This window comes from Sitophilus oryzae, unplaced genomic scaffold (assembly GCF_002938485.1).
Source record: "Sitophilus oryzae breed Bouriz unplaced genomic scaffold, Soryzae_2.0 scaffold_1436_pilon_pilon, whole genome shotgun sequence".
In the NCBI taxonomy this organism is placed as follows: Eukaryota; Metazoa; Arthropoda; class Insecta; order Coleoptera; family Curculionidae; genus Sitophilus; species Sitophilus oryzae.
The window spans coordinates 2,369,858-2,385,839 of record NW_022146100.1 but is presented as its reverse complement, the minus strand read 5'-3'; the positions used below and the strand labels follow the sequence as shown (position 1 = coordinate 2,385,839).

The 15,982-nt window shown below is 31.7% G+C and overlaps 1 protein-coding gene across 3 annotated transcripts in view; it reads left to right on the top strand.

The window, feature by feature from the left end:
• Positions 1-9,764, top strand: part of LOC115876435 — a 30,509-nt gene extending 20,745 nt beyond the window's left edge. For all 3 annotated transcript variants that reach the window (XM_030892207.1, XM_030892208.1, XM_030892206.1), the window contains exons 7-10: positions 452-628; positions 4,673-4,815; positions 7,891-8,094; positions 9,433-9,764. In XM_030892207.1, coding sequence (XP_030748067.1) covers positions 452-628; positions 4,673-4,815; positions 7,891-8,094; positions 9,433-9,610 — 702 coding nt within the window. In that variant the 3' untranslated portion in view covers positions 9,611-9,764. The remainder of the gene's footprint in view (positions 1-451; positions 629-4,672; positions 4,816-7,890; positions 8,095-9,432) is intronic.
• Positions 9,765-15,982: the final 6,218 nt, after the last annotated feature.

Sequence of the window (15,982 nt, the reverse complement as noted above, 5' to 3'; positions counted from 1 at the left end):
TTAAAAAAAATCAAGCTATAGCGAAAATTACAACGACTCGTTAATAAATAAACAAATTAAGTATCACGAGACGTAATTAAATCGTGAAGCTGAACGCATGATGTACACCTTTCCCTAGAACTTTAAGTACTGACAGAGGTATTGACTGGGTCGACCGGTCAACTGCGACAAATCTGCTTATCCCCTTCCACGTCTCTTAGCGATGTGCACAGTTTCTCGGTTTATTTCATACGTTTGGCAACGTGTTTACAGTCTTCTCTTTGTTCAGTACATTATAAACGTATTGTACTCTTCTTACATACGGAAATCTCGACCCAAGACTAACTTTTGCCAGCCCTTAGTATTATTCCAGTATAACATTAATATGATTTTTATTTGTTAATTTTGAAGAGAAATATTATACTTGCTTATAAATAGAAAATAGTAGCTGAATCAGCTTTGTTTCTTTCAGATTGAGGTGAATCCAATATCTTTGGCCGGTGTTTCACCTAACGCACCACTTCTTCAGCACTACTATTTAAAAAATAAAGTGTTTCATAAAAGACAGCAAGAACTTATACCATATAACGACTGTTTTTATAGGCACATGTATGAATATAAATACATTATTTTACTTGACACGGATGAGGTACAAATATAAATTTTATTAAAAATGTTTTAATGCATGTCTCACGTTAGTGTGTGCTATACCAGCATCTTTTTTTTTGTTACGCGCACTGGGATAAAAATTCAAAGCCATGACACGTGAGCTAGCGTGACGAAAAGTGGTAACGACGCGCGCTGGGAGTAACGCTTCGTCCTACGTGGGAGACAAAAGTGAGCGGGCGACGCGTGCGACAACAGAGGGTAAGGGTTAGAGATGGGCGGTTATTGGTAAAAAACCGGTTATAGGTTAACCGGAATTATCTTTAAAAAATAATAACTTGACAAAATTAACCGACACAAATTAACCGGTTATTCAAATAACCTAACCTAGCAAAACTAAATATTTAGTTTTCCTATAGGTTTACTTACCTCTACTTTAGGTCTACTTCAAATTTAGATAATAAACTTAGTTAAATCGCATGATTAAATAGAGATTGTAGCAATGTAAGTATGTATATGTACAAAATGAATTTAAATAAAAATGCTAACCTCACTTTTTTGAGTAGACATGGATATGATATTAAAACTAGTAATTACTTAACGTTCAAATAAACCACACAACTCACAAGTTCTACAATCTACAACCAAGTTATTTTAATCAAATACCAAAGAAAAATAAGGAGACTGAATGAATAGATAATGAAAGATTATCTTCATTCATTACTTGAACTTCAATTTTGTATTCTTTAGTCTAAGCTTCAAGAGAGACTTCAAACTACAAATAAAATATATTTACGGTGAAACGTGGGTGAAACGTGGGTGAAACGTGGGTGAAACTGGGCGAAACCATGGAAAACTTTTGAAGAACCGTTGAAAATCCGTTAAAGTCGGTTAAAATTTAAATATAGAATTTAGAGAATCTGTTTGAAGTTAGGTTCGTATCACTTGGCTAGCTGGTGGCTAGTAGTAGTCTATGCCATTAGTACTTTGTTTTACGGCCTGATCTGTCAGGGCTATTCGGCCGTTGTTTTGATTATTATCATCAGGGTTCGCCTGATGCCTGATTTAATTTTGACATTTGATGTTTGATGTCATATATTTTCGTTTTGGGAGCGGGAGCGGGATCTCCCGTTATCGTCGTAATATCTGGAAGATCCGCCCCGTTCGCTTCTTCGAAATTTACGATTCAAACAGCTAATATTTAATTGATACTTGTTTTAAACAAGTACGATTTTTTAAAAAATAACCGGCTATAGGTTATTGAACGTAATGCAAGGTTATTAGGTTAACTGGTGAAAAAAAAACTACCTTTAAATAACCGGTTATTTTAGAGGAAAATACCGGTTATTCAAAAAACCGGTTACTTTTGCCCATCTCTAGTAAGGGTACGAACATAGTGGAGGCAGGTGCTTTCCGGCAACCAGCGCCGTCTCTGGGTACCTATTCTTGACCACTCGCATCTTCAAATATCGCTCGCATCTCGCATCTCCTAAAAAGCCATATAACAATACACAGATGCGTACCTTTGCGTATATGCATCACGTGTATTGTATATGGCTATTTCCGAGATACGAGAAGGGTTCGGAAGTAGATAATTAAGAGGAAATTTACCTGATTAACTAACCTAACCTAACCTAACCTAACCATATTCAAACGCAGCACATAGGGGTATTTGGTCTATAAACCTGGCCAAAAGTGATATTTTTTTTATTTTCATTTTTTATCGTAACTGAATACAAATCTATAAATACTAAATGTAAGCACGTTTATTAGCTTTTTTTAAGTCGTAAGTTGACTATCAAATAAATAATATATTTCAATTATAAGTATGAATTATCTTGAGTGTATGCTGAATATTTCTAAGATTATAAAATAGTGGAATTGTTTATAGTGCTTTTTTGCAAATTGTTTATAATAACTGTCATGATGGATACAGAGCCAGCTGGCAAGTCCTGTTTTATGCCATATTTTTATTTGGAAACGTTTCCTTCTATTCTATTTCTTTATAATGTTTTATATTTAAAAAATCAGAGGCATTTTTATACGGTGTAAGACTATTCGGAAATATTCCGCATGGAAATTAGTATCCGTTCAATGCTTAAAGTCTCCAGCTTTGGAATATGTACAAAAATCTTGCCAATATTTGCCAGTGCCAAAAAAAACATTGATTTAAATAGATTCTTAATGGATAGTCTTTACCCTATAACACCCATCCTCGCTCAAATATCGTCTATAATATACAATTATTACCAAAATTATAATGTTTAGTGTAGAATACCAGAAATAGTTTAGTAGTGTTTTCATAGTTTATTTATTTTGTAGTTAAGTAGTAGGTGAAGGGATAATTTGGTTATTTCTTCTTTTTGTTTGGTTAATTAGTAAGTTTATAATTTTTTCAGTGTAAAATACAAGAAGTAGTTGTGTAGTGTTTTTATAAGAGATTATATTAGTTTATTTTGTAGATGAGTAGTAGGTGAAGGTATTTCGGTATTTTTTCTTTTTGTTTTTCTTCTAATTGTAGTAATTCTATTAAGTATTGTGATAGATACGCTATATATTCCTTCAACTTCGTTGAAAAGTGCGTTATCATATAATTTTGGTGTTCTGGTAGTAGAATATACGAAAAAAAAATCTGATCAAGTTTATTTTAAATTAAATTAATCGAGTCTTATTAATCACATTAATCTAGTCAAATAAAAATAATAGTTAGTTTCTAAATACTATACAGGATGAGTTTCCTACGATGTTCTCTATGGGTATCTCGGAAACTACTGGAGATAGAGAGTCGGCTAAATGGGGAAAGAATTGCAGTTTTGTGGGGTCATAAATATGCGCCTTTCGGATTTTTCGGAGAAGTTCAAGGCTTACTAGATATTTCGAAAAACACAAATTTTGGCTATTTTAAAACTTGTCTCTAATTCCATTATAATCTACCGTATGATCGAATAAAAACGGAGTCAACGATGGCTATGAAATGAAGATCGTTGTCATTCTATATGTAAAATTATATGGGAAATATCATCGATCGTCATTTCATAGCCAACGCTGACGCCGTTTTTATTCGATCATATGGTATTTTAGACAAAAAGTTTTCAGATAAAAGTTGTAGATAATCACATACCTAATGAGTTTGTGTTTTTTTTTTCTAAAGCCTGTCATTTTTGACATATGATACAAACATTATGTTTATTTTAAATGGAAATCCTAGTTGGCCATGACTTCATAAAAAGCGCCATTCTTTAAGCTTTTCAGCGATATAGGTATAATATGTTTTCTTTCGAACAATTACAAGTTATAGCCAATTCTTTTCTCTCTTGGCTAATTCCCATACCAATAATACCATGCCAATTAGTTAGCATCAAAAATGTAAAAAGTTTTATGTTTTCAAAAAAAAATACCGTAAAATTCGTAAGCACTCAATTTAGAATAAAATAATCTAAGAATGAAGTGATTCTTTTATAAACCTACATTAAATCAAATTAAAATAGGTATGTAACTTTTTTTTACATATTAATTAACAACAATTAGCATTATCATAAATTATAAATGATGTACCAACATATCGAAATAATAATTTCTTTGTTAATACGGTTTAGAATTCTTAAAATAACAGGCAAAAATAATCCACAATTTACAATAAAATAAAAGTTTCGTTTAAATTTCTTAATCAGCTGATCATTATTAAAGTTCGCAGAAACCCGGACTATATTATTACATTACTCTAAGGAAAATAACGAAAATAATCGATATTTTTGACTCCGCCCCGAAAGGTTCACGATTTTTTATTTTTACTACGTTTTTTTTTTCTACTTTTAGTGCCGTAACCATGCTAATATCAGAGAATAACAAATTATCCCTTTGGAAAAATTTTCGGTGAACAAGCAGTTCTAAAACGTTTTCTAAAATATATAGGAACATTTAAAAGAAAATGCAAAATTTTCAACATCTTTTCGAAAAAAAAACTTATACGGATTAAGGCGGACTTGTTCTTGGGGTCGAAATATACCACCTAAATATATTTGCACTTATTTAACACTCGCCCTGTATATTTTTTTGAACCTATGATTTAAGCAAGTATTTTTCTTAGGTTATAATGCCAATCAAAGCAATGAATTGGTCCAGTCTTATTGAAAAAGTTCTTCCAGAGGCGCGTATAAAATTTAACAATGATCCTTCAACTCTTACTGTCCAAAATACATTCTTTTTGGATTATTTTTTGGATTCGCACGGGTGAGTTTTATGTGAAATAGTGGTGTCATTACAACCGAACTAAAATTTGTAATAAAAAATAGAACGCCAATACCATACGATTTGTATTTTTTTAAATCGGTTCATATAAAGTAAATACCTAAATAACATCGATTGATTACTCATACGGTACGACCAACAATGATAGTGATATTCTTCAACAATGATGATCTTCTTTTATTGAAAATTTACTAAGGTCTGACTTTATTATGAATTGTATTTTGAAAAATACAATTCATAAAATAAAAATGAATTATATTTTGAAAATCGAATTTGATCTTGTAAACACTGGTCTAATGTTTGCTATTGCTATATTTACTAATGACATCAAAATAAATTTATTTAGAGGTCATTGATATTTACTATAAACTAGCTAAATATTTTTGAATGTTGTTTTTATTTTTTTGTTTTTTGACATTGTAACGACCAGACTTTGACCAATTATAAGGTCTAGTTTTATATTGTGTGTCTGTAATGGGGGATAGGTGCGTGGGAAGATCCCGTCAGGGTGTGGCTACAGACTGTACGGCTTGCCCTACGTACCTACCGTAACAAACACAGTAAAGGCCTCTATCCTGGATCTTCACTTTGTCTGGCCCATAGACTTAAAATAAAATATAGACTGAGCATCTCATTCATAAATAGCTGGAACATGCGGTCAGACAATGTCTTGTTATTGTTGTGTTATTGTTTTAGGTTATAACGAGTGCGACACGAGCGATAGATAGGTTGTCTCTGTTGTAACGGTCGTTCCCTGACGACTCTGCCGAGAAACACAACACTGTCTTTCGTTTCTCAAGTACACCTGAACTCTCCGTATCATAGCCGGGTAATTTTTTTATTTTAATGAAGCTATAATTAAATTAAAAATATATCGTATTTAAACTTTTTTATATTTTATTAAGATTTAGGACAGGTTTTTTAAATAAAAGTTTAGAAAAAACGTCTTAGAGTCCAAAAAGGATAAAAAATAATAAAATACACCTTATAGAAGAAATTTTATAATCGAAATTACGTAATTTTTGAAATTAATAATAAATTATTAATTTTAGTCAAACATTTACAACCCCTAATATTAATCAAAACACGATCTATTCCACAGATATAATAGAATCGGCGACAGGGAGAGAAAAAAAATATGATTGTTGTAATTTTTTTTCTGGTTAAGTGATGTCTTATGTAAATTAGAGAAAACATAAATTTGTTCCATTAAAGCAAGGAAGGTGATAGGAAGTGGATAAAATGAAAACTACATTTATTTAACTCGGTACTGTCTTTACTATATACCGGGTGCGTCCCAAAAGTGGCTCATCCCCATAATTTTTTATATTTTCAAATAAAAAAACAAGATTTAGTATGTTAGTACATGACATAAATTAGGATTGATTGACGCATTCAATTGTTTTTGGTCACTTCCTGTTTCACCGAAAATGATTATAACTTTTAATTTTTAAACGGCACCCTTGGTATATTTCTACTTTATTCGATAGAAAATGACACTCTGAATAGAATGACATATCATATGTCAACTTTTGACATTCTCGCATATGGTTTAATTGTAATTGTAACACGCGGTTCATAACGACAATTTGACTCGAAATACCAAGTGTGTGGTATCAATATATTCATAAAAAATGCTTTTTCAAAATATGCTAATGAGTCACCCTTGTTCCATTTGAAAAAATTGACATATGTATGATAAAAAATACGATTTGTACATCTTTTAACCGGCCTAGACAAGACACGAAACCCATTAGACGATCAAAACTATTTTTCCAAGGCTCCTTGATTAAAACTTAGTGTTTTTAACAAAATCATGGCACCCTGGATTGAAATTTAAAATAGGATTTGTTTTTAAGCGACAATGTCAAAAGTTGACATATGATATGTCATTCTATTCAGAGTATCATTTTTTATCGAATAAAGTAGCAATATACCGAGGGTGCCTTTAAAAATCAAAAGATGTAATTATTTCGGTGAAACAGGAAGAGACCAAAAACATTTAAATACGTCCAATAAATCCTAATTTATGTCGTATACCTACTAACATACAAATCTGTTTTTTTTTATCTGAAAAAAGAAAAAAGTTATAGGGGTGAGCCACTTTTGAGACGACCCGGTATATTAAAAAATATTGTTTCATAATGTAATATCATTTTAAAATTCTTGTATGTTATTTTAGATTCTGAAGATAATTTTAGAATAAACCGGAATATATTTTTAATAAAAACATTATTAATTATTAACAGGGTTATAATTATGATTTTGTTACAATGTAAATAAGTAAATAATGTAATGTAAGAGAAAAAAATCAGATTTTACATTTTACTAAAATATTATCTAAATAAGCGCCTTTCTACAACAACGCCACTGACTCTCAATGGGTAAATTGAGAGTTGCCTACCGGTCAAAAGTCGTTTCAAGACTTAAATGGATTATTTAAGTCAAATTTCTTGCAAATTTGGCACTGGCGAACCATATTTTATAGTTCTTGAACAGAAAAAGTCAATAAAATAAACACTTAAGGACTACAAGCTAAGAAAATGCGTTAATACAGCCGGGGAGATAGCGGCAACAAAGCTTTACCGCACACGTGCGACACGTACTACAAGGTAATAAATGAATGAATAGGCTCCCTCGCCTCTAATCGGTGTTGTCATATTGTAAAAAACTTATCCTTTTTAAACAGTATCCGACTTATAATTTAGTAGTATAAGGACTATTTAATACATATCTCTTGAATATTAAAACCTACTTCATTAACTGTAATATTAATATCTCAATATATGTGTATAACAAGGAATAAAATATTGATAATATTAAAGACGTGACAACATAGGCTGGATGAGGAAGGCTCGGTCGACTGTACCCAGAAGTAAACATGTGTACAAAAAATATTGTCTGTCCGCGTTGAGATGTAAATAGTGTAGTCTATATTTTATTTTAAGTCTATGGTCTGGCCTGACTTTTTTTTATTTTAAAGTATTTTCTATTTATTATTGGAAACTATATATTTAACAAATAAATAATTATTCATTATTTAACTTATATTTGTAGGTACTTTACAGAAATCCCAACATACATGCACATGATGCAACATGTCTACAGATCGAGAAAACACACGCGCCCAGGGTCCTATGCTAAGGCATTTTTCAGCACCGAACATGTCCTATCGCTTCACAATCATCATCCCATTGAATGTCTCGACGGCTGTAGAAATTTCGACATAAGAGTAGAAGATGCCCAGTTGAATCATTATAGGTAATTTTATTAAAGTAGTCGCGTACATACAGGGTGTTTCAAGAAATATGTGCCATCCCTTGTCGGGAAATTTCTCGCATAAAAATAAGATTTATTTTTTATATCAACACGGGTTCGATTCTGCTTTGTTTCCTAGCTACAGGAGGTTAAAATTTTCTTTTTTTTTCGATTTATTATAATTTTCTTCCAAGTAATTCGAATGAAATTTGGAGGATAAAAGTTACTGTAAGTGTTACATATTTTAATGCTAAAATAGCTTTGATCAATTCACTAGGGACATATACAGGGTCCGGCAATAGTGCGTCGGGTATCTGTAGCTCCTAGAATAAAATACTTGAGAATTTTGTTTTAGTGCAAACCTAAAGTATGTACCAGGATGTATTTCAGGAAAATATTTTAACTTCTATATGGTGGCTCAAAAAACTGTGAGTGGACCTGGATGATTTTTTTTAAATAGAACACCCTGTATATTATTGCATTTTTGGATTCCTTTCAGATCACTTTACGTACACCTAAGATATAAATAAATATATTTCGATAGTTTCAGAGATATTAAAAAATAAATCAAAAATATATATTTTTCAGCCCTTCTTAAAAAAAATATTAAAAATACAAGAACTGTTCTGAAATCAAAACTATATTAGGTATTTACTTTAGATGGTCTATTCTTACTTTGCTATAAATATGGTAATCGTAAATCATACAGGATGTTCAATATTTTACGCCAAACTTTCAAAAATATAAAATAATTTTTCGTCGTTTTTTTTTAAATGGAACACCCTGTATATTATTTTTGTGTTTGATGGAGAATTAAAAAATGAACATTTTTTGTATTTAAAGTATTTCAAAATTTTACACTATCCCTATTCGGCTTTGGCAATAAAACGTGTGTAAAAGTACCAAATTTCAAGAAAAACGGTTTACTAGTATTCTTAAAAATAGAGAACTAGTAAAACTAGTATTTTTGTTTACCCTTTCGATGGCAGTACGTTGGTTTTCCGCAAACAATTTAGGGTATATATTCATAGGAACTTGTTGTATTTTTATCTGTAGAATCAGCCACCGAAAATCGATAAACTATTTCTTTGACACCCCGTATAATCGAGCAAAAGACTTTATTATTTTTACTCACACTATACACTGAAGCGACAGAAAATTTAAAAAATAGACCGCTGTGCATCAAAATAATTTTCTAATGAATTGAAAGAATGTTTTGATAACTATTCTAGTAGTATCAGAATATCAAAAGTATGTTTTAATACAAAATTTATCGGATATATTATTTATAGGTACTATCTTTATATTATTACTAATAATATATTGTTTTTGTTTATGTAGGTCTAGCTGCGATAGTGCAACGAAAAAGGAATGTGACGAGTTACTAAAAGACATAGTTTTAGACTCATCGATATGGAGATATAGTGAAACGTTAAATTCAAACGTCTACAACACCTTAAATGAATTAGGGTTTTTCGAAAATACCACAATAGTTAAAAAATCAACTAATTTATTTTAATTTGATTATGTAAATTGTTTAAAAAAATTTTAAAATAAAATTCAAAGTAAATAGTATAATTATTTTGTTATAGTAGATACTAAATAATATTATTGATTAATTTTGTAAAAAAAATTAGTAATAAAGAGTGAAATAAATCCAAAATACCAAACTATACATATATTTTTATTAATAATTTTTTTTTTAAAATAGGCGTATATGATTTGACGTTTTTCTTTTCTTTTTATTAATTTTGACGTTTAAAATTGTCAAATGTTAAGTAGGTAGTGACAGTGGCGGACACATAGGGGGGGGGGCCATAGTGCCCGGGCCCCCCCTAAAATCCATAAATTGGGTAAATATTAGGCTTTTGGGTTAAAAATAGCGCCCTAAAAAGCATATTCTATATTATTTTTTATTTGCCCCCCCCCCTAAAATAAATTCCTGTATCCGCCCCTGGGTAGTGATTATTAAGTGGCATATCAAGAACTCGTTTAAAATCAAAAAATGAATTATGAGAGTGATAATGAGCCCTGTACACCACCAGAGATAGCAGAGGCGGCCAAATTAACAAGTCTTGGATTGCTACCACAAAAGGCTAAGGATCATTACATGTCTACCTACAAAAACTTTCTAGACTGGAGGATTGCTAAAGGCATAAATTCGATTTCCATTATTAGTATATTTAATTGCCATTGTAACGGAACAAAAATCAATCTCTTGATTGACTAAAGACTGTTGGTACGATATTTTCATGCAAAGAACTTGAAATAATATCAATGAAATTCAAATACATATATAACTTTAAATAAGACACAATTTACCAACTTTAGTTACACAAAACAACAAAAAGTCAGATGCTGGTACTCCAATTTATCGTTCTCCAACAACTGTACTCAACTAAAGTTGGTAGAAGTATGTTTTGTTGCAAAAAACTTGAAGCAGCATCAATAAAATTCAAATACATATATAACGATAAATAAAACACAAATTACCAACTTTAGTTACACAATACAACAAAAAGTCAGCTGCTGGTGGTACGATCCATAATTTTTCAACAAATTTATTTTACTAAAGATGGTAGAAAAAAGTACTAATACACTGATGATATTGACGTTTTTAAACGGTTTTATTTAGCTCGACTCGTACGGTATTTATTTATTTGGGTCAAAATTAGAAATTGAAATTTAAGTACCTTCCTGTTGTCAGATTGATCTGAAATTTGGTACACACCGATGACAATACAATATAATAATATCAATAACATTGTAAATCTAAGATGGCCGCCGGTACAAAATGGCGGATTTCATATTTTTCCACAACCCCCTCAATATGGGTATCAAATGAAAGGGCTACACTAGTAGAATACTGTGGTTATGACAAAATTTAAAATCCAAGATGGACGTCGTTACAAAATGGCGTATTAGGTGAAGGCATGAGTAGTCGTGTCCAGAACAGTTTTGTCCAAGATTGTGTGACGTTAGAAGGACAGATAAAAAAAAATAGGTGATTAGATGTACCTACGTAGTTAGCGGTAGCTTTACCACCCAAGTTAAGGTAATAGGTTAAAACGTGCTGAGGACTGTATGGCATTAGGGTGGCTAAAAATGTAATGTCGCAAGCGTTTTCCCCTCAAGATTGGGCGCCTCTTGTTGTATATTATAGCCTTGCCCCTCTACTGGACCTCTGGGGGGGGTCGACCGTTAAAATGTCCATTACTCGTGGGAACAACATGGAAACAATAAATAAAAAAACAAGCAAAAATAAATTATCAGGTAAAAAAACATGTAATAATGATGCACTAAATGAATTAAATAGAATGAGGAATATTCGGTAGGCATTTCGGTTAAATACTAAAAACTAGAAAATAAAAAATCGGTAAAAAAACTTTAAAAAGTTAAACGGTTTTATCTTATGTGCACTGAAAACTAGAAAATAATAATAACAATTAGGTATTTTGAACTTCTAGTTCAGAAATATTTTAGTACTAGGCAGAATAGCTTTTAGGCATATCAGACTAAAATAAAAACGTGGGGCCCCTCTGAAATCCTACCTATGGCAAAGCATATCTTTATACTTTGGTAGATCATGAGCTCGGCGTTCGCTGGTGAAGCCGCCACGGCTGGTTATTGATTGTCAAAATCTCCAGTTACGATTATAGTAAGTCGATGCAATCCACACTTAGTATAGAAGAAAGTATTACAGCAATAGTTAATGGGTCCCACGTTTTTATTTTAGTCTAATATGCCTAAAAGCTATTCTGCCTAGTACTAAAATATTTCTGAACTAGAAGTTTTAGTTCAGAAATTTTCTCAGTTCAGTTTTTTTTAGTTTTCAGTGCACATAAGATAAAACCGTTTAACTTAAAAGTTTTTTTACCGATTTTTTATTATTATCTTTTAGTTAATTTTGACGTTTGAAATATTGCCAAATTTTAAGTAGGTAGTGACATTTTCCCCTAAAACATGTATACAATAATTAATTGTAAGACTAACATTAAAAATACAAATTCAAACACTCCTCATAATTATTATAATGGCCGTGGACAAAGTATAGTATTCAACTCGCAATTTATAGCCATTATTCACGCGGGTGACGTTTGCGTCACGAGCCGTAGGCGAGGGGCGCAAATATGGTTAGCATAAAGTATGGTTAGCAAGCTAATGGCTAGCATAAATTGCACGTTCAATAATATGCTATTTTTTAAATCGCAATTTCAAACGTTCCATATAACATAACAATATTTAAAAGTAATACCTTGTAAGTAATCCCAGTGAGCATTTTATTCCTTTAAGGGAAATTTGTTCTAGGTGATGTTGTTACGTTACCCTTCTTTTGCCTCATAAAAATGAGTAAAAGACAGATGTGTAACTGTTCCCTAAATATGACAAAACTTTGCTCACTGGGATTATACATATATCGAGAAACTATGGTTACGCTCGTTGAATTTGACGCTTTATCTCAGTTTAATAATTATATTTTCGTACTTTTATGTCTAGGCGTTAAAATTACTTTTTTATATTGACAATCACGTCGCAAAAATTAATACTTTTGTGACGTTTTGAAAAAAAAAAACATTTATAACCCAAGTAGCATTTTCACGACTTGCGACCACATGTTTACTTAACACAACGTTGGATTAGTTACAAAAAATAGTTAGCTCCCTACCTTGGGTATTAAAATAAATTTAAACGTTTTTATAACGTTGTGCCGACGTTGGACTAGTACTATAGCAAAGTAGAAGCTTCTGCGACGTCGAATAAACGTTGTCTTGTAACCTTTTTTGCTTAAGTAACCTTTAGGTGATTCGGACAACGTAGTTACAACGTTGGACAATATAGAGTTTTCCGACGTCAGTTTCAGGACCTATTCCAACGTTATGCAAACGTCGTCTGTTTTACTAATTCCAACGTTGTTTAGATTTCCTTATTCTTACGTTGGTAGGACGTCGAGTCGCTACCTTTTTGCAACTGTATTGAACCTTAACCTTAAATCATAAATTTTCACTTCATTGTTCTGTTCAGTCAGACAGTTCAGTGCTGTTTTTGTTTTTATAAAAAAAAAAACTTAATTAAAATGGGACATAAGAAAGGTACATATAAAATTAAATTTAAATATACATCGACATATATTACCGATAGTTTATCCACTCCCTCGTTTATTTAGATTATAGAGGGCGGCACAAGCTAGACTCTAGGATGACTAAATTAGGCAATCTTGCGACTAGTATACTACCTGTTAAGGCCGAACTGCGACTTTATTAGTCCAGTATCGAACTACTCGAACTACTCCATCTTAATCTCCAAAACAACAAAGTGAAAGCCGCCATGTTGTTAAATAAGAAAATGTTTCGTTCCTAAAATAGCAATTCCTGCTTTTTGAATACATTAACTTGAAATATTTGACCCTAAAAACACGCGGAAACAATTTTTCGACTGCGAATAAATTATTTTCATTTTACTAAAAAAAAGAAATTCAAGAAAGTTTTTAAAACTTCTTTAATTTCAAGGCCCATTAGTATTTTTCAAAGTAGAAACAATACATTTATCAATAAAGTTGTTTGCGTTTAACTTTTTTGCCTTGGGTAACAAGTTACAGAGTCGGTTAAAGTGTTTCAATAATTATGATCTTCAAACATCCTCCACACTTAAATACTTTTGTTTTGTTTTCCTTCACTGCCATCTGACATATGTCTCTAACTAAATCATAAAAATAATATTTTTACTATAATTATCCCAATTTAGGATAAAACGCGACTTAGACGCCATATTAGTTTTGTATTTCTGTGAATTAGATTTTAAACAACGTTGCAGTTTGTACTAAATTAGGCTTCTAGCCAACGTCGGTATCCAACGTCGTTTCGACCCAAAAATTATTCTCCAAACTAGTGCAGACTAGGGTTGGCACGAGGTTGTGCCGACGTTGCGCCCCGACGTTTGGTCGCGTGACACAACGTTGTCCCGACGTCCAAATGCTGCTTGGGAACTTTTCAAACTTAAAACTTACAAAATAAAACAATGAATTCAGACTGCTGAATTTATCGACGATTTTTTAAGTAACTAGATTTACTAAAACTCATATATTATTTTGCATTATTGCGACATTTCTTAATGGAACATTAAAATCCTGACGCTTATGAAAAGCTTATCAAAATCCGGACATGTCCGGATTAATCCGGTCGTCTGGTAACCCTAAATGAAGGCAATGAAAGATTTTTTTTGTTTTTGTTTTACAGACTCTAATCTTTTATTAATTCTTAAATTTAATAAAAGAGTATTTTAATCTTTCTGACTTTTAAAAAAACCGCTTCTAAACAGCAAATATACGAAAACGTGAGATATACGGCTGGCTTCGGATAAAAATATTGTTACGGTCCAGATTTCTTCGGCCATAAATATTGTAAATACATAAATAACCCTCTCTTGACTTGCTTTTAATGAAAGGTCGCTGTTATTTTGACCCAATCGTAAATTCCGATATTTGCGACAGATATGGGGACGCATATTTTAGTTTTAGGGTGAAAGATTCTAGATATAGAACTTCGTAAAGAAAATTTTGTAAAAAAAAACATAAAAAAATGAATTTACTATATACAGTGTGACCCACTCAAGACCGGGCACCCTCCATAAAATCTGTGTTTATAGTCCGATTTTGATGATTTTTTTTTCAAATATAAAGTTTCAAAAAATGTACTTTAGGGCTCAATGTCATGTTATTTCACAAAAAACAAGGCCTACTTAATAAAGTTTTTGTGGTGAAAAATTTGCAAAATCATATTAGCGATTTTTTTTCAAAAAATTTGAGTACACCCCTACATTCGGCATCCCCCAAAACAGTTCTGTACCAAATTTCGTTTAAAAATATTAATTATTAATAATTCTGCAGTTAAATTAAATAATTCCCTATTTTTGCCAATTTAACGATGTATGTAACCCTTGAAAAAAACAATCCACGACAACGAGTTTTATTACAAACAATGATAAAAATACTACAAGCAACACAATAATCGAATAATAAGTTTAACATATTCAAATAATTCTAGTTGCTTCTACCAGCCCTCCATTCAGTTCAATACATTTGTCGCATCTTTTTCTTAGATTAACAGTTACATTCCTAAGCTGCTGTGGTGTAATATTTGCAGAAGCCTCTGTAATTCTAATACGTAATTCATCTACAGATTGAGGTCTAGACTTGTAAACTTGTTGCTTTAAGAAACCCCAAAGAAAGAAATCAAGGTGTTAGGTCCGGGGATCTCGGTGGCCACCAATTAGCTGGCTATTTCGACCTATCCACTTATTTTCAAAATTTTCATTTAACCATTCCCTGACAACTGCCGCGTTATGCACAGGTGATCCGTCCAATTGAAATTTTAAATTCAAACGGGTTTGGCATGGTAAATTATGTATTGCATCCCAAAAGTCATTAATCAGAAAATTCAAAAACGTTGGACTATTCAAATTTCTCTCAAAAAAATATGGACCAATGATTCTATCATCAAGTATGCCACACCACATATTTAATTGTATTGATCACCCATTCAGGGTTTTCGACTGCCCAGAATCGCGAATTTTGAGAGGATACTACTCCGTTTGTACTAAATGTTGCCTCATCACTAAATAAAATTTCTTTTAAGAAATGTCTATTATTTAAATACTCTGCTTGAACCCATAAGCAGAATTCTAATCGTCTAACATCATCTCCGTTTTCCAAAGTGTGTAAAATCTTTGGTTTAAAGGGTTTAACTTTATTAGTTCGCAAACATCTCCTAATATTTTCCCTTGGTATATCCAAATCAACACTGGCGCCTCTAATGCTTGCACGAGGATTGTTACGAAAATATTCTAATATTTCCTCATTCCGCCTATTTATTCAATGTTCCGGCCTTCTGTTTTT